Source organism: Triplophysa rosa, linkage group LG20, assembly GCF_024868665.1.
Source record: "Triplophysa rosa linkage group LG20, Trosa_1v2, whole genome shotgun sequence".
Taxonomy (NCBI): Eukaryota; Metazoa; Chordata; class Actinopteri; order Cypriniformes; family Nemacheilidae; genus Triplophysa; species Triplophysa rosa.
The window spans coordinates 8046984-8060467 of NC_079909.1; the positions used below are offsets into that span (position 1 = coordinate 8046984).

The 13484-nt window shown below is 35.6% G+C and overlaps 2 protein-coding genes across 2 annotated transcripts; one reads left to right on the plus strand and one right to left on the minus strand.

Annotated features, from left to right (window-relative positions):
* Positions 1-952: 952 nt before the first annotated feature.
* krt99 (keratin 99) lies at positions 953-8261 on the minus strand. Its single transcript, XM_057362763.1, has 9 exons — positions 8019-8261; positions 5924-6052; positions 5460-5542; positions 5177-5333; positions 4916-5077; positions 4059-4184; positions 3601-3821; positions 1737-1819; positions 953-1629 (listed from the first exon to the last, which is right to left on the minus strand). Exons 1-9 carry the CDS (start codon positions 8259-8261, stop codon positions 1523-1525), a joined length of 1311 nt encoding a protein of 436 aa, XP_057218746.1. The 3' UTR covers positions 953-1522.
* A 3504-nt stretch (positions 8262-11765) lies between these two features.
* On the plus strand, positions 11766-13426 carry LOC130571390 (gastrin/cholecystokinin-like peptide). The gene is made up of 3 exons (XM_057362315.1): positions 11766-11846; positions 12903-13111; positions 13184-13426. The coding sequence occupies exons 2-3, from the start codon at positions 12904-12906 to the stop codon at positions 13255-13257; spliced, it is 282 nt and encodes a 93-aa protein (XP_057218298.1). The 5' UTR covers positions 11766-11846; position 12903; the 3' UTR covers positions 13258-13426.
* The last annotated feature ends 58 nt before the right edge of the window (positions 13427-13484 follow it).

Here is a 13484-nt window from a genome sequence, read left to right on the forward strand (position 1 = left end):
ACAAATGAATCACACAATCTGACTTTACATATTTATTCATACCAGTTATTATTGCAAAACCAGCCTTACACTTTCTTTAACCTTAAAATCCATTACCTGTCTGTAACACTGTTAGATGTATTACTAAAAGGGATAGTTCACCCATAAATGAAAATTCTGTCATCATTTACTCACCCTCAAGTTTTTCCTAACCTGTATAAACTTCCAAACAGTTCTGGAGCTCCACTGACTACTAAGGTAGTTTTTATTCCTACTAAATTAGTCAAGGGTGCCACAGAACTGTTCAGTTACAAATGATGGCAGATTTTTCGTTTTTGGGTGAACTGTCCCTTAAATGGATGAACTGTACTGTTCTGCAGCAGAAGGTTATGAGCTACACACATTCTCGTTCACCAACACTCTTTACATTTTAGACAAGCTTTCTACCTTCTGTGTCTGTTTTAACTATAGCAGTATGTATAATGAGTGTAGTGGGACACCTCGTGGCCATTCTGTGGTCATGCAGCACTACGTCAGACAGACACTGGGATTTTACATGTAATCTCCCCACTTTTTGATTCACTTGATTAATTCTAACCTTTATGTTCAAAATCTAAATAAAAAAATTAAATTCTAAAACGAGTAGCTTGCGAATCACAGCAGCACAAATTGTGTGTTTTGAATTACGTAAACATAGTTCCGCTTCAAATGTTTATGCCGTACGTATAGTGACACCTAGTGGTCTGTGTCCCAAAATACATCAAATTGCATATTTTTCCTAAATGCAACTCGTGTGAGCATATTCCTGTATGTCCCTTATAAGAATTGAGTAAAAGTGAGTACAGATCTTTTTAGAATCTTGTCCCTGGCATTCACTTCCAATGCAATAGTATCAATGTATTTAAGTGACAATGTTTTTTTGCATTTTGCTACAGTAGAACAACTTCATGACAAAGAATGGTCCTCACAAAGAATGATTTATTAATTTTGTCATGCAAAACAGTAACATTATGTAGATTTTAAACCATCATTTAAAGACAAATCAAATTGTTTTTAAAAATACCACCATGATTCTTACCTATAAATAATAAAGATGACCTGAATACATAAGGCTTTTTTATGCTATCACTTCAAAGCTTGCTGAACAACAGTTTCTTGCCTTCCTTTATATTACTATGAACAGAGTACTCTTAATGTCAGCATGCACGACTGGCCTGACGGCGCATTTCCAGACTGCGATAAACTATATCTTAACAAAAAAACCCTATAACAAATGTGGCTATGCTCTGATTTTTATTTGGCCCTAAATTTATTTAGGCAGAGTGAAAGCCGGAAACAAAGCCTGAAAGCATATCTCACACCAAATTCTAGAAAAACCTGTGTATACTCTATGCTGCAGTGTATATATTTTTCAGAAATCCCACTCAATAAAAAACGTAATAACTCACTTAAAGACGCCCATTACCAACTACTGACAAGGTCGATTTATGTGTTAACATTTGTTATTGTAGTTTTAAACACGAGGTTGCATTTTATTTTCTGATCAGTTGATGTCCTGGACATTTTCATCAACAGAAGTGGAAACAACTTGACCATCTATCATTTCCTCCACAATGACCTTGACTCGGCGCTGGAGATGAGGGTTATGCACTGCAGGGGTTTAACAGACAAGTATACATTTATTTCTGTTCTCCCATTTAGGATGCAAGATGATAATTGGATGATTTAAAGGACATGATGGATTTTACTTCACTCACCATCCTCTATCTCTTCCTTTATCTCTGTTGTGGTCACTGTTTCTGTTTTGACCATGGAAGCTTTAGAAGTGCTAATGACAGTCCTGCAGGAGACAACAAGAAACAACAAACTCGTTTTTTACCTAGAATGACAAATCTGTCATTATTTATTTATTTACTTATGTTGTTTAAAACCTTATTCTATTAACGTGACAAACAAAAAGAGAACTTTAAGATATGGTGTAATTTTGCTTTGAAAGCATAAACCTGGAGAAAATATTTAATTTGCAAAGCCACATGACTTTCTTAATCTTATTGATGCTTTTAATCTATCTCAGTGGATCAGTGACTCTACTCATATTCAGGGCCATACGTTGGATCTTGTACTGTCAAATGGGCTTAAAGTGTGACTGATATTGTGCTCTCAGATTTTCTGATCTCTGACCTTAAGCCCATACTTCCAGATCTCTCTCATTTTTCTACTACAATCTTCTTCTCTCGGTTCTACTCTCCTCAGTTTAGCAAAAATTTCAACTTGCTGAATGTTGCTCACAGTTGCACTTGGATCAACCATTATCTGACTTGGATGCTGATCGACATCTTAACCTCATGAATTCTGCCTGGCTTAAGTGAGCAAATGCAACTGCTCCTCTTAGGCCTCACAAGCACAAACCAAAATCTGGACTGTGGCAAAACTCTGACACCCGTCTCCTAAGACAAAATTGTAGAAAGAAAATGGAAAAAGGACAGGCTGCTCACTCCTCACTAAGATTGCAGTCCTGGGTAGGTCTAAAATGTAACGTTCTGAGATGGTTTCAGTCATACCTGTCTGATAGAAAGTTTTTAGTGAAGCTTTAGTGAACCCCTGACCCGTGGCCTTCCACAAGGCTCTATTTTAGCTCCCTCTCTATTTTCTCTCTACATGCTACCTCTGGGCTCTATTCTACGTAAACATGGCGTGTCATTTCATTTTTACGCAGATGATACTCAAATCTATCTACCAATTAAAAGAAACAATTCCACTGCGATTACTTCTCTTCTGCAATGTTTAGGAGGTTAAATCATGGCTAGCCCAAAATTTCCTCTTCCTAAATGAAGACAAGACCGAGGTAATTGTTTTCAGTCCCAATGAGAACTCTCAGTGGCCCTGAGTTAGACAGTTTATCCGTTTTTAGATCCTCACGGGTACGTAACCTAGGAGTTCTGGTTGACCAGCATTTCAAATTTGATAAACATATCTCTTCTGTTATCGGATCCAGTTTTCATCAGCTCCGCTTACTGTCCAAAATGAAATATTTTCTCACACCTAAAACGCTATTGTTACGTCTCGTCTAGATTACTGCAATTCTTTATATTGAAATTTGTTTTCCATAGTGTATTGACTGATATGGCCATTTTTGAGTTTTAACGGGTTGTATTCAATTTTTGTCTGATCTGTTTCTGTATACGTGGTATAATCTTGCTCTTCTGTAAAGCACTTTGGTCAGCCTGGTGGCTGTTATAAATGTGCTATACAAATAAAATGAACTTGAACTTGAACATTTGTTCGATCCCAGGGATTGCACATGCTTAGATACAAATGTATAGTATAACGCAATGTAAGTCGCTTTGGATAAAAGCCTCTGCCAAATGCATAAATGTAAATGTAAGATATTTGAAAGAATGTGGGAAACTAAACAGTTCTGGGGCACATTAATAGATTTTCTCCCTACTATGGAAGTCTATAGTGCCCCAGATCTGTTTGGTTACAAACATTCTTCCAGATATCTTTCTTTGTGTTCAGCAGAACGATGAAAACTTACTCAGGTTTGGAACAACTCGAGGGTAAGTAAATGATAAAAAAAATCATTTGGGGGTGAACTATCCCTTTTCGTGTCCTACATACGTGTGTTCTTCTCCTCCCAGTAGCCTCCTGTACTCGGCGATCTCTGTCTCCAGTCTCATTCTGATGTCCAGCAGGAGCTGGTACTCTGTGGCCTGTTCCTGTATGTCGGTATTAAGTCTCTGTCGCTCCTCCTGCAGGTTGTCGATGTATATCTGAAGCTGACCCAGCTTGGCCGAATAGCGCTCCCTTACTTCGACCAGACTCTGCTCCAGCTGCTGTTTCTGTGACCAAGAAGGTGAGTAAAAAAGGTCAAATCCTCTAAAGCATTCATATAAGTATTTTCATATATATATGCATGGGGAAAGTGAAAGATTAAACAGGAAATGCTGGTTATAGTACTTTAAAATGAGTATTTAATTGTATGTTGATCTAATTGTTCATTTTAGTTCGATTTTATTGATCACAGTGATCACACTGATTTAAGAAAGACGTCATAAAGTTAAAGAGTGAGATGGTACCAGTGTAATAAGCCCTTGTAGTTCTATATCTAAGCTCTGAACAGTTCTCTTGATTTCAGTGAATTCGGTCTGAGATGTATTGATGTCAGTACGGCTGCTGGACACTTGAGTGCGCCACATCTCCACCTTAAGAAATGACAACACACAGTGTGCAATAAGAAACACGTGACGATAATAACAGGCAGATTGCTGTACAACATGATGTAACCTGTTGTTCTGAGTTTGGGTACATATTAAACACATTTAGAGACTCTCAATATTTTATTACTATAAAATGAATAAACTGTCTCAAGTTTGGGCCATTCTGAAAGACTGAATGAAATAAAGGAGTGCGGATTTAAAGAAAAATGAAAATTCTGTCATCATTTACTTACCCACAAGTTGAACATAAAGACAGATATTTGGAAGAACGTTTGGAACCAGAGTTCTGTGGCACTATTGACTACCATACAAAAATCTACTATGGTGGTCAATGGTGCCCCAGAGCTGTTTGGTTTTCCACGTTCTTGAAAATATCTTCTTTTATGTTCAAAAGAACATAGAAATTCATACATGTGTAACTTGAGGTTAAGTAACACACTGTACCTTTAAGCCGGACAAAAGCAAAGTTCCTGACACTCTTGACAGAGGATTATAGAAGTTCATTCTGATAAAACAGGGTGTTGTTTTCTATTGTTTTAAAGCTTTTAGACACTTGGCATCCATTTAAATGTTTGAAGATTTACTGTAAATGTCAGAGATAAATGATATTCCTTTGGTTTTACAACTTTCCCACCTGACTTTTAAGATGCGTTATCTCACCCCAGAAAGCTTATTTTTCCTTTAGTAAAGGAAAGGAACTTGTCCTTCTGGCTTACCTTGGTCTGGTACCATTGTTCAACCTCCCTGCGGTTTTTCTCAACAAGGGTCTCGTACTGACTTCTCAACTCCTTCAGCATCTGGCCAAGGTCTGAACGAGTTGCGCTGTCAATCTCCACGTTAACAGAGCCGCTTTGCTTTGCTCGCAACATGTGCAGATCCTGTGTAAAAGAAGAGGGAAAGCATTGTGTGAACTTAACTGGTTGTGTGATAAATGTGTTATTGTGGAAATGAAATGAATAATGAAATGGTGGGTTGACCTCCTCGTGGGTTTTCTTGAGGTACAGCAGCTCCTCTGTCAGTCCAGTGTGGTGGTTCTCCAGGTCTGCGATGGATAGTTTAATCTCTCCCATAACCCCTCGCAGTCGAGGCAAATCTGCTTCAACAATCATACGCAAGTTCTTCTCAGTCTCATACCTGCAGAGCCACAAGGTGAAAGATTTTTTTTTTACCAGTAATAAAGATGAAGCAACCAACATTAATTATGAATAAAACTCCAATATGTCATGTGTCTCTCATTTATAAAGTGTTCACATCACTCACTTGATCTGGAAATCTGCTGCTGCCATTCGGGTGTTGTCCAGTTTCAGGCGGAGTTCAGAATTCTGCACAAAACGGCTAAGAATCTTTTCAGGACAAAAGTTGTGCATGAGATTAATTAGGTTCTGATGTAAAGACAAAATAAAGCTGCAATAATAAAAGTTTATTATATTTGATGTTTCAGAACCAAGTCAAGCCTGAGATGTTGGATAAGATGTTAATGTTTGTTTCAACATACAGTTAAAGTATGTTGTGTTGCTTCAAACACCAGATTATAATCGCTTTTAAAATAACTACATTCCAGACGATCTCCACCCTAAACTCTCTTAATTCAAATGAGCATTAAAACTCATTTGCATAAAAGAAAAGGTTAAAAATCTTATTCCACAAGTGTGGTATGTGAATTCACATCATGGCATTTCAGTAATTTAGGGCTGTGACCTGATGATGATTGACAGCAGGATTACCTGTGTGCGGAGGTCTGAGATGGTTTTGAAATAACTGCTCATGTCTTTGCTCTGCATTGGGCTCTTGTTCTCATAAAATGTCTGAATTTGCAGGTCCAGTTTGCTGTTGGCCTTCTCCATAGAGTATACCTACAAAAAACAATTTTGTAAATTTGTGGCCTTTCTGTAATTTGACGGTTTTTGACCACATTTTTTTATGAAGACTGTAATCAGGAACAACAGAACAAACCCGCACACTATCAATCTTGCAAAAGTATCAACATTTATTTAAATACAACGTTTCGGTCCATGACCGTATACCTGATGAAGGTCATGAACAGAAACGTTGTATTTAAATAAATTTTAATAATTTTGCAAGATTGATAGTGTGCGGGTTTGTTCTGTTGTTCCTGATTGCAGACCAATTTTGGTCTTTTTTCTGATGCACCTATTTCTACAGGTGTGCAGTGGTGTAAAGTATTGGAGTAAATGTAATTAGTTACTGTACTTAAGTATCTTCTTGGCTACTTTTTAGTTGTACTGAGTATTAAAGATATTAGCAACTTTTACTCTCTACTCGACTACATTTTTGAACAAGTACTGTATGTGTACTCTTTACTCCACTACATTTGTAATGACTTATGCAATTACACATTACATTTTGCATGGCACCTATCTTTTTTTTTGCAGCAGTTTATTTTTGCTACAGAAGAATTAATATTGCCATTTAAAGGGCATTGAAGGTACTTTTTGTGAATTTTGCCCTTACTTCTTTTTGTGAATATACGAGTGCATTATCAGGTAGTTGACAATCGCTGGCTTTGACTTTTTAATTTTACCTAACATTATTTTATTTATCCGTTATATTGAAGAGACCTTTTTGAAGAATGTTGGCTTACTTATGAGCACTTGAGTTTAAATGAGACTTGGGTGTTTGTAATAGATGCAGGTTATGGTGTCGACCATGATTTGTTGCAATTTTGAGGTGTTCAGTCTTATTATGATTTAAGAAAATAAATGCAATTGCTCTCCTCACGAATCGACTGTTTCTTGTTTTTCACTGACATGTCTCTTAAGTGTTGAGGACTAGTGCTGCTTTGAGCCTACATTGATTGATTGATTGATTGACTCAAGTGTTAAAATCAGATACTCGAAGACTTTTACTGAAGTCGTTTTGGAATTGGTGACTTGTAACTTGTAATGGAGTAATTTTCACTGCAAGGTATCTGTACTTTTACTTAAGTATGGTTTTCAGGTACTCTTTACACCTCTGCAGGTGTGCGAGGGTGATCACTGATTAATGAAGCTGGGGCGCCATAAATATACCGTAATATAACAGTTTTCCCGTAAAATCGCATGTTTTTCTTGTAAATTCAGAAATTTTACGTTTTTTGGCCGTATTTCATATGAAAAATCTGTAAAAAAAAAAAAAACTTCCTTAATAATTCCCTAAAATTACAGTTTTTTTGGACCTTATACGTGAAAATTATGTAAAAAAAAAAAAGTAAAATTACGTTCTTTTGCAGTGTAATTCGCTCTTTTGTTGTCCTGCATCTGAGCCCTATTGGGTTTGTGGGATACCTTTTTGTATTTTTTGAAGTAATGTGTTAAATATCAAGTTGAAATGACATATGAAGCCGATTTGATTGTACTTAAAAATTTAAAGCAACTTTTTGTTACAGTTCGGAAGTCTGATACAGTTTCAGTTGAATTTTGCATTCAGCTATATATATAATTGATATATAGTATTCTTAAAACAGTTACAGTAGACCAGGAATTTGTTTGTTTATTTGTTTACTTTCTTATACAATTTAGTATTGTAAACCATTACAGATGATTTTAAGAAAAGGACTTGAGAAAAACTTAAGAATGAAAAAACGACCGAAAAATGTGTGTGATAAAACCTCTATCCATTAGCATGCTATAAGATGACAAAAAAGAATATGATTGCAAATTATTATTTTCATTTTAATTTATGTATTGATCCAAGCCAGAGAAAAAAACATATACACACACTTAAATAACACTTTTATTGTAACAATTCTGTTTTAAAGAGCATTTATTACAAAACAAAAAATATAAAATAACACTTAATTATTAAACAAAAATATGTTACCTTTTCCAGGTAAAATGCCAGGCGGTCATTGAGATTCTGCATTGTCTGCTTCTCATTGCTATACAGCGGGACCTCATAACCAGATGTGAGAGATTTGGAGAAGACATCATAGCCTAAGTTTCCATATCCAAAACCTGAACTCTCAAAACCATTCGTGACCACTCTACTAGAGGTACTTATCCTCCTTCTTGACCCGAATGATACCTGAGAGCTAACGGACTTACTGCTGCGACGGACTGACATGATTAGTCAATGTGATGAGCTGAAGTGTACCTGCAAGTCAAAATGTTTCAGTTCACTGCCAGGTTGTCTAAACCAATTCACACCAGACATTGTCTTATATAGGCCCAAGCAGTGCAAAATCATTTGTCACGTGACTCACGTCCTACGTAGCGTCAGCTTTCAAATACCGCTGAGTACATGGAATGTGAGTGAAAACCTGTCTGTGCCCATGTGAAGATTAAATCTATAGACTTCCCAAACCTGTCTGTTAAACACCTCTGCCCAAACCTTGTAAAATGATTAGCAGCTTTAAAACCATTACACCTACAACTGAATTGTATGAAGTGCTATTGTTTGCAACTTTGCATATAAGTCTGCTTCCAGTTAAAACACCTGCGGTAAAAATAACTTGGCTGCTGATTTATTATTAAAACAGATGAGACAGTCAAACCCATTTTACCAGAGAAAAACGATTATATAACCTATCTGTGATCCATTATATATTTTTTTAGTTTTACAAATTAGTTTAATGTGTGTATTCATCTGCATTCATCAACATTCATTTAAATTTACTTTGCTACAGAGATAAAGGGTTGAAGTCTTACACCCCATCTTTGCAAAGTGTCTTTGGTAACATTTGGTCCAGGTGCAGGCAGTGTGAGACCTGTTGCTTTGACATCTGGGTTCATGAAGTCATCTCAACAATAAACATCAATGGCTCTCACTTGAAATAAATTGTCTGTCATGTCAGAACCGAGTGAAGAAAAAGTCTTTAGCTAAATCTGAAGTAAACTTTAATTCAATCATGTTGTCAGACTTCTGCTGCCAAAATGGAATGGCTTGTAAATGGAATCAGAGATCACTTTCTTTTACACAGTCTGACAGCATGAGTCAAAATTTAACTTAAAAAAGAGTTTACATATATCTCCTTTACATTTCCTAAAGCTGCTAATCTGTTTTGATCTGGGGCTAAATCCAAACATTCAGGAGACAATGATTTGACAGAGACGGTTACTTAAGAGGCTTTACCTTTTTATTCACTCCGTTCTGACATGACAGAATGTAAATCACAGGTGAGATCTATTGATGGTTGTTGCTGAGATGTGTGGTTTACCAAGCTTGAGCAAGTTTAATGTTTGTCGTGTCACATTAGTTTAATGGCAGAATGAATCTGATGGATGCTCTGCTGAATACACAAGTTGAACGAATATGGAAAAGCAAAAAATGCCTTTTACAAACATTGTATAACATTTTACAATACGTTTGTATTTGTTAACATTAGATAATGCATAGCGACTTCTACAGCATTTATTATTCCTACGTTATGTTAATTTCAACATTTACTAATACATTAAAATGTAAAGTTGTATTTGTTAACATTAAGTTAATACATGAACTAACATGAACAAATGGCATTAACACTAACAAAGATTAATGCTGTAAAATGCGAAAAAAAATGGCACTGCTCGTTGTTATTTTATATTAACTAATGCATTAACTAATTGCTAACCAATACAACCTTATTGTGAAGTGTTATATAAGAAAAAATAACTAGGTTATATCATTGTTTCTCATAAAACAGGTTTGGTACCAAATTTCAGATTTGTCCATATGCACACTGTAAAAAAATCAAAACTCATCTTTTTAAGTTTCTTTTTGCGTGTTTGTTAGTTGTACTGACTCCCGAAAGTTGAGATAACTTTTATAATTTGTCTATTCAAATAGACAAATCAATTAGATTAACACAGTAAACATGCACAGGGCTCATGGGCAGGCCAGAAGGGCATTTTTGTAGCATGTCTGCATTTATTACCTTTGTTTTACATTAACATTTAATCAATTATCAAAACCTATGCATTATTTGAAAGCTAAAACAACCAACATTCATGTTCTGAACTTGTTTTTGCGATCAATACAATGCTCAAAAATAGGGCCGCTTGGTAAGAGGTTACATTTAGTTGACTCCAATTATAAAATAAGTGCAAAAAAATGAATACGAAAATGAATATGTAAATAAATAAATAAACATTTATTTAAATATGTCCAAGTATAGGTGTATGCTGTATGTTTACAAAAACATTTGTGATTCATTTAAAATTGTGTGTATTTGTAATTTTACAGTATTGGTCGCTACATCGTTTATACTGTAAGTTTATATGATCTTTTTTTACCTTGTGGCTTTGCAGATATGCGAGTAAGAACTTGTGTATGCTTGTAAAGCAGATTTGCCTGGACTGAGAGGGGTTTAAGGAGAGATTAAACTGTCTGTTACAGACCTGGAGAACCGCACGCTGGCCTGATGTTGCTTAAGAAAACCTATGAATAGATCACCCACCATGTCATTTGCCACACCCATTCCTCGATCAATCTGTTGCCGCAATACATTTATCGCACAATCAATTCTCATAATTCACAATCAATTCTCGTTTTATTTAGGATCTGTGCATGTTGCTAGAGCAGCAAAGCGCCTCTGTGAACATGCAGATTGACAGCACGGCTCAGTCAGACCCTGACAGAAAGCTACAGGTGTTGAGAGATCAATATAAAACAATTATTGAGAAATATAAACTGGGAAGGCTAAAAAAACATACCAAAGCAAGGCGAGCCAGTAGGGCAAGTTCATTTCTTTCAACGGAAAAATATATTTGACTTGATATTTGCATAATCAAATATCTGTGTGAGGAGAGGCGAGACTTATCTAGAACTGTTAAATGGATACCAGCTGTTTAAAAGTATGTTTTAAAACAAAACATTACAACGTTCTTCTTTGTCTGACTCAGATAAGTGACACTCCTAAAGAGTTTTTCTCATTCCGTCTATTAGAATGGCCCGAGCGTGAGAGCTTAGTTGTTTATAGGCCTACTGAATGTTTCTCAAGTGTAGCCACACATAGGAGACAATAGGTCAAATACATACAGTACAGTTAGAAGCACGTGCATGTTTGCGATTTTTATTTTTCTAATGTAAAGTTTATCACACTAGATTGCAGTTTATTCATCATCAGCTATTATTCAATCGAAAGATATAGTTTTTCACCATGATGTCATGTACTTTACCTCAATGTACTTTATGAACTGAATAAATCTCAGTTGACAGTAGGCTATTGATACTGAAGAACATCCCGTCAAGGGAAAATCTTTATGTACATAAATGTAATGATCCAGAGAGGAAGATATGGTCTCCTCACTGACAATAAAATGAAAAGCAGTGCGTCAGAGTTTGTCTCCAGCTTATTTGAATCAATAATACATTTTTAAACCGTGTTAACACAATTGATTTGAACTTTTATAAGATGTTTAAAAAACAATTATGCATGTGCTGGACCTGGTTCATTTCTGCAAACCAAAGTCTGTGTATGTTGTTTCTCTTTAATAGCTATTTAAGTGCTTTTTCTTGATCATTTATTGAATTTCCAAGGACTGGTTCCATTTACTGTCATGTATGACGTAGTCTGTAAGCATGCTCCTACCCAGTGGTACTTATCTGATATTATTGATAAACACTCTTTTTACCTCAGAAATGAAATATAAAAGGAGCTGCACATGGTGTTGGATAACAGATCTGTAAACCTGGTGTTGGACCGTGTTCTGGCTTGTGACTATTCAGGTAATGGTTTTTTTTATTAAAATATTTTTAACACGTTACTGTGCAAAAGATAAGGGTCACATATACATTCATAAACTCTAAATATAGAATTTAGAACACAAATGTATCGTTGGGAATTATGTTGTAAATAAAATTGAAAATAAAATTAAAATTAGGGCTCATCCAAAATATAAGTTTGTGTTTACATAATATTTGTTTGTGTACTATGCATATTCATTTTGTATTTATAAAACCATACACATACATGCATATATTTAAGAAAAATATAACATATAAAAATGTATAAACATTTAAATTATTTGTCAATTTAAATGATTGGTAAATATAAACATCAAAATATTTCCTACATATATATACATGTATGTGAATGTGTTTATAAATACAAAATACATATGCACAGTACACAGACATATAGTATGTAAACACAAACTTTTATTCTGGATGCGATTGACAGCCCTAATCAAAATATTTTTTAGAGTCTTCAGTGTTTTCACTCTTTGCCTAGAATTTGTAAATATGTACTTTTTAGGCACCTTTTTTTATTTTTAGAGGCTTTTAAAATGATTGAAGGAATTCCCATAGGCCTATGCTGAGCTCTTATTGGCTGCTTCTTTATTATTCAGCCAAGGTCATCCACTTCAAAAACATTTTTACTGAATACAATTTTAGTTCTGTAATGAAAGAAAGTAACATGTTTGTACAGTTAAATGTACAAAACTAATCCGATATTTAACTCTTTCCCGCCAATGACGAGTTATTTTACAGCAATTCCGCTATTATGCAGTAGATGGCGCTGTTACCCACATTTTAAACAGTACAACATGTATGGATCCTAAAGCAGTAAATAGCCTACTCTATGTGTATGTTTGTATCATCGTTCTAAATCTAAAAACGCTGGAGGGGAAAGAGTTGCGCATACCGTGTGCTTTCAGATATAAAGGTTTATAAGTAAGGGCCAGAGAAATTTCACTCAAATGACACTAAACCTATAACCAGTCCTGTGTGTTATATCCTAAAACTGTTAGTTGTATTAAAAACGCCTTTAAACAATTGCAGAATGATGGCCAGATGTATTGCATTGGCAGTAACGGTGATGCTGGTGGTGGCCTGTGTGGCCTCTCCTCTCTCTGAAGACCCTCCAGTGAGCACCAATGAGTCCACACCACAGGCTGACCGGACAATACCCGAGACACGTGTGAGACGGTCACCTCTACCTGAGGACCAGCGAGAGCTCATATCCCGGCAGATTTTACAGGCACTGTCAGGTATGTTTCTATAAAAATACCTCATCTGTATCTGTCAGACATGATCACATTCTTGCTGTTCTTCTTTGACAGAGATCATTCAGAGAGAGGACTGCATTACAGATTATCAAGGCTGGGTGGATTTTGGGCGCCGGAGTACAGACTAAAAATGTCATTGTGCTTTCAGATTTGACGTAATTGAGGCAATATTAAAAATATCAAGGTTATATTTTTACATGTTCTTTACATTACGTAGGATGATTTTATGTAGAAAAGAGTAAATCACAAAAAATGACTTTGGCTGGGTTTTCATAGGCTGGTTCACAAATAAAAACTAACCTCATCTCTGTCAATAAATGATGTCTGAATGCAAGTCTACATCCTCGCGTTGTGT

Bases quoted from the DNA above. Each gene is read 5' to 3' on its own strand.
- krt99 (XM_057362763.1), bottom strand. From the start codon at position 8,261: ATGTCAGTCCGTCGCAGCAGTAAGTCCGTTAGCTCTCAGGTATCATTC. The intron at 5,543-5,923 runs GTAATCCTGCTG...TGTCCTGAAAAG, and splicing joins TCTCAGACCTCCGCACACAG to ATTCTTAGCCGTTTTGTGCA. The intron at 3,822-4,058 runs GTACCATCTCAC...TCTTGGTCACAG, and splicing joins TACAAGGGCTTATTACACTG to AAACAGCAGCTGGAGCAGAG.
- LOC130571390 (XM_057362315.1), top strand. From the start codon at position 12,904: ATGATGGCCAGATGTATTGCATTGGCAGTAACGGTGATGCTGGTGGTG. The intron at 13,112-13,183 runs GTATGTTTCTAT...CTTCTTTGACAG, and splicing joins GATTTTACAGGCACTGTCAG to AGATCATTCAGAGAGAGGAC.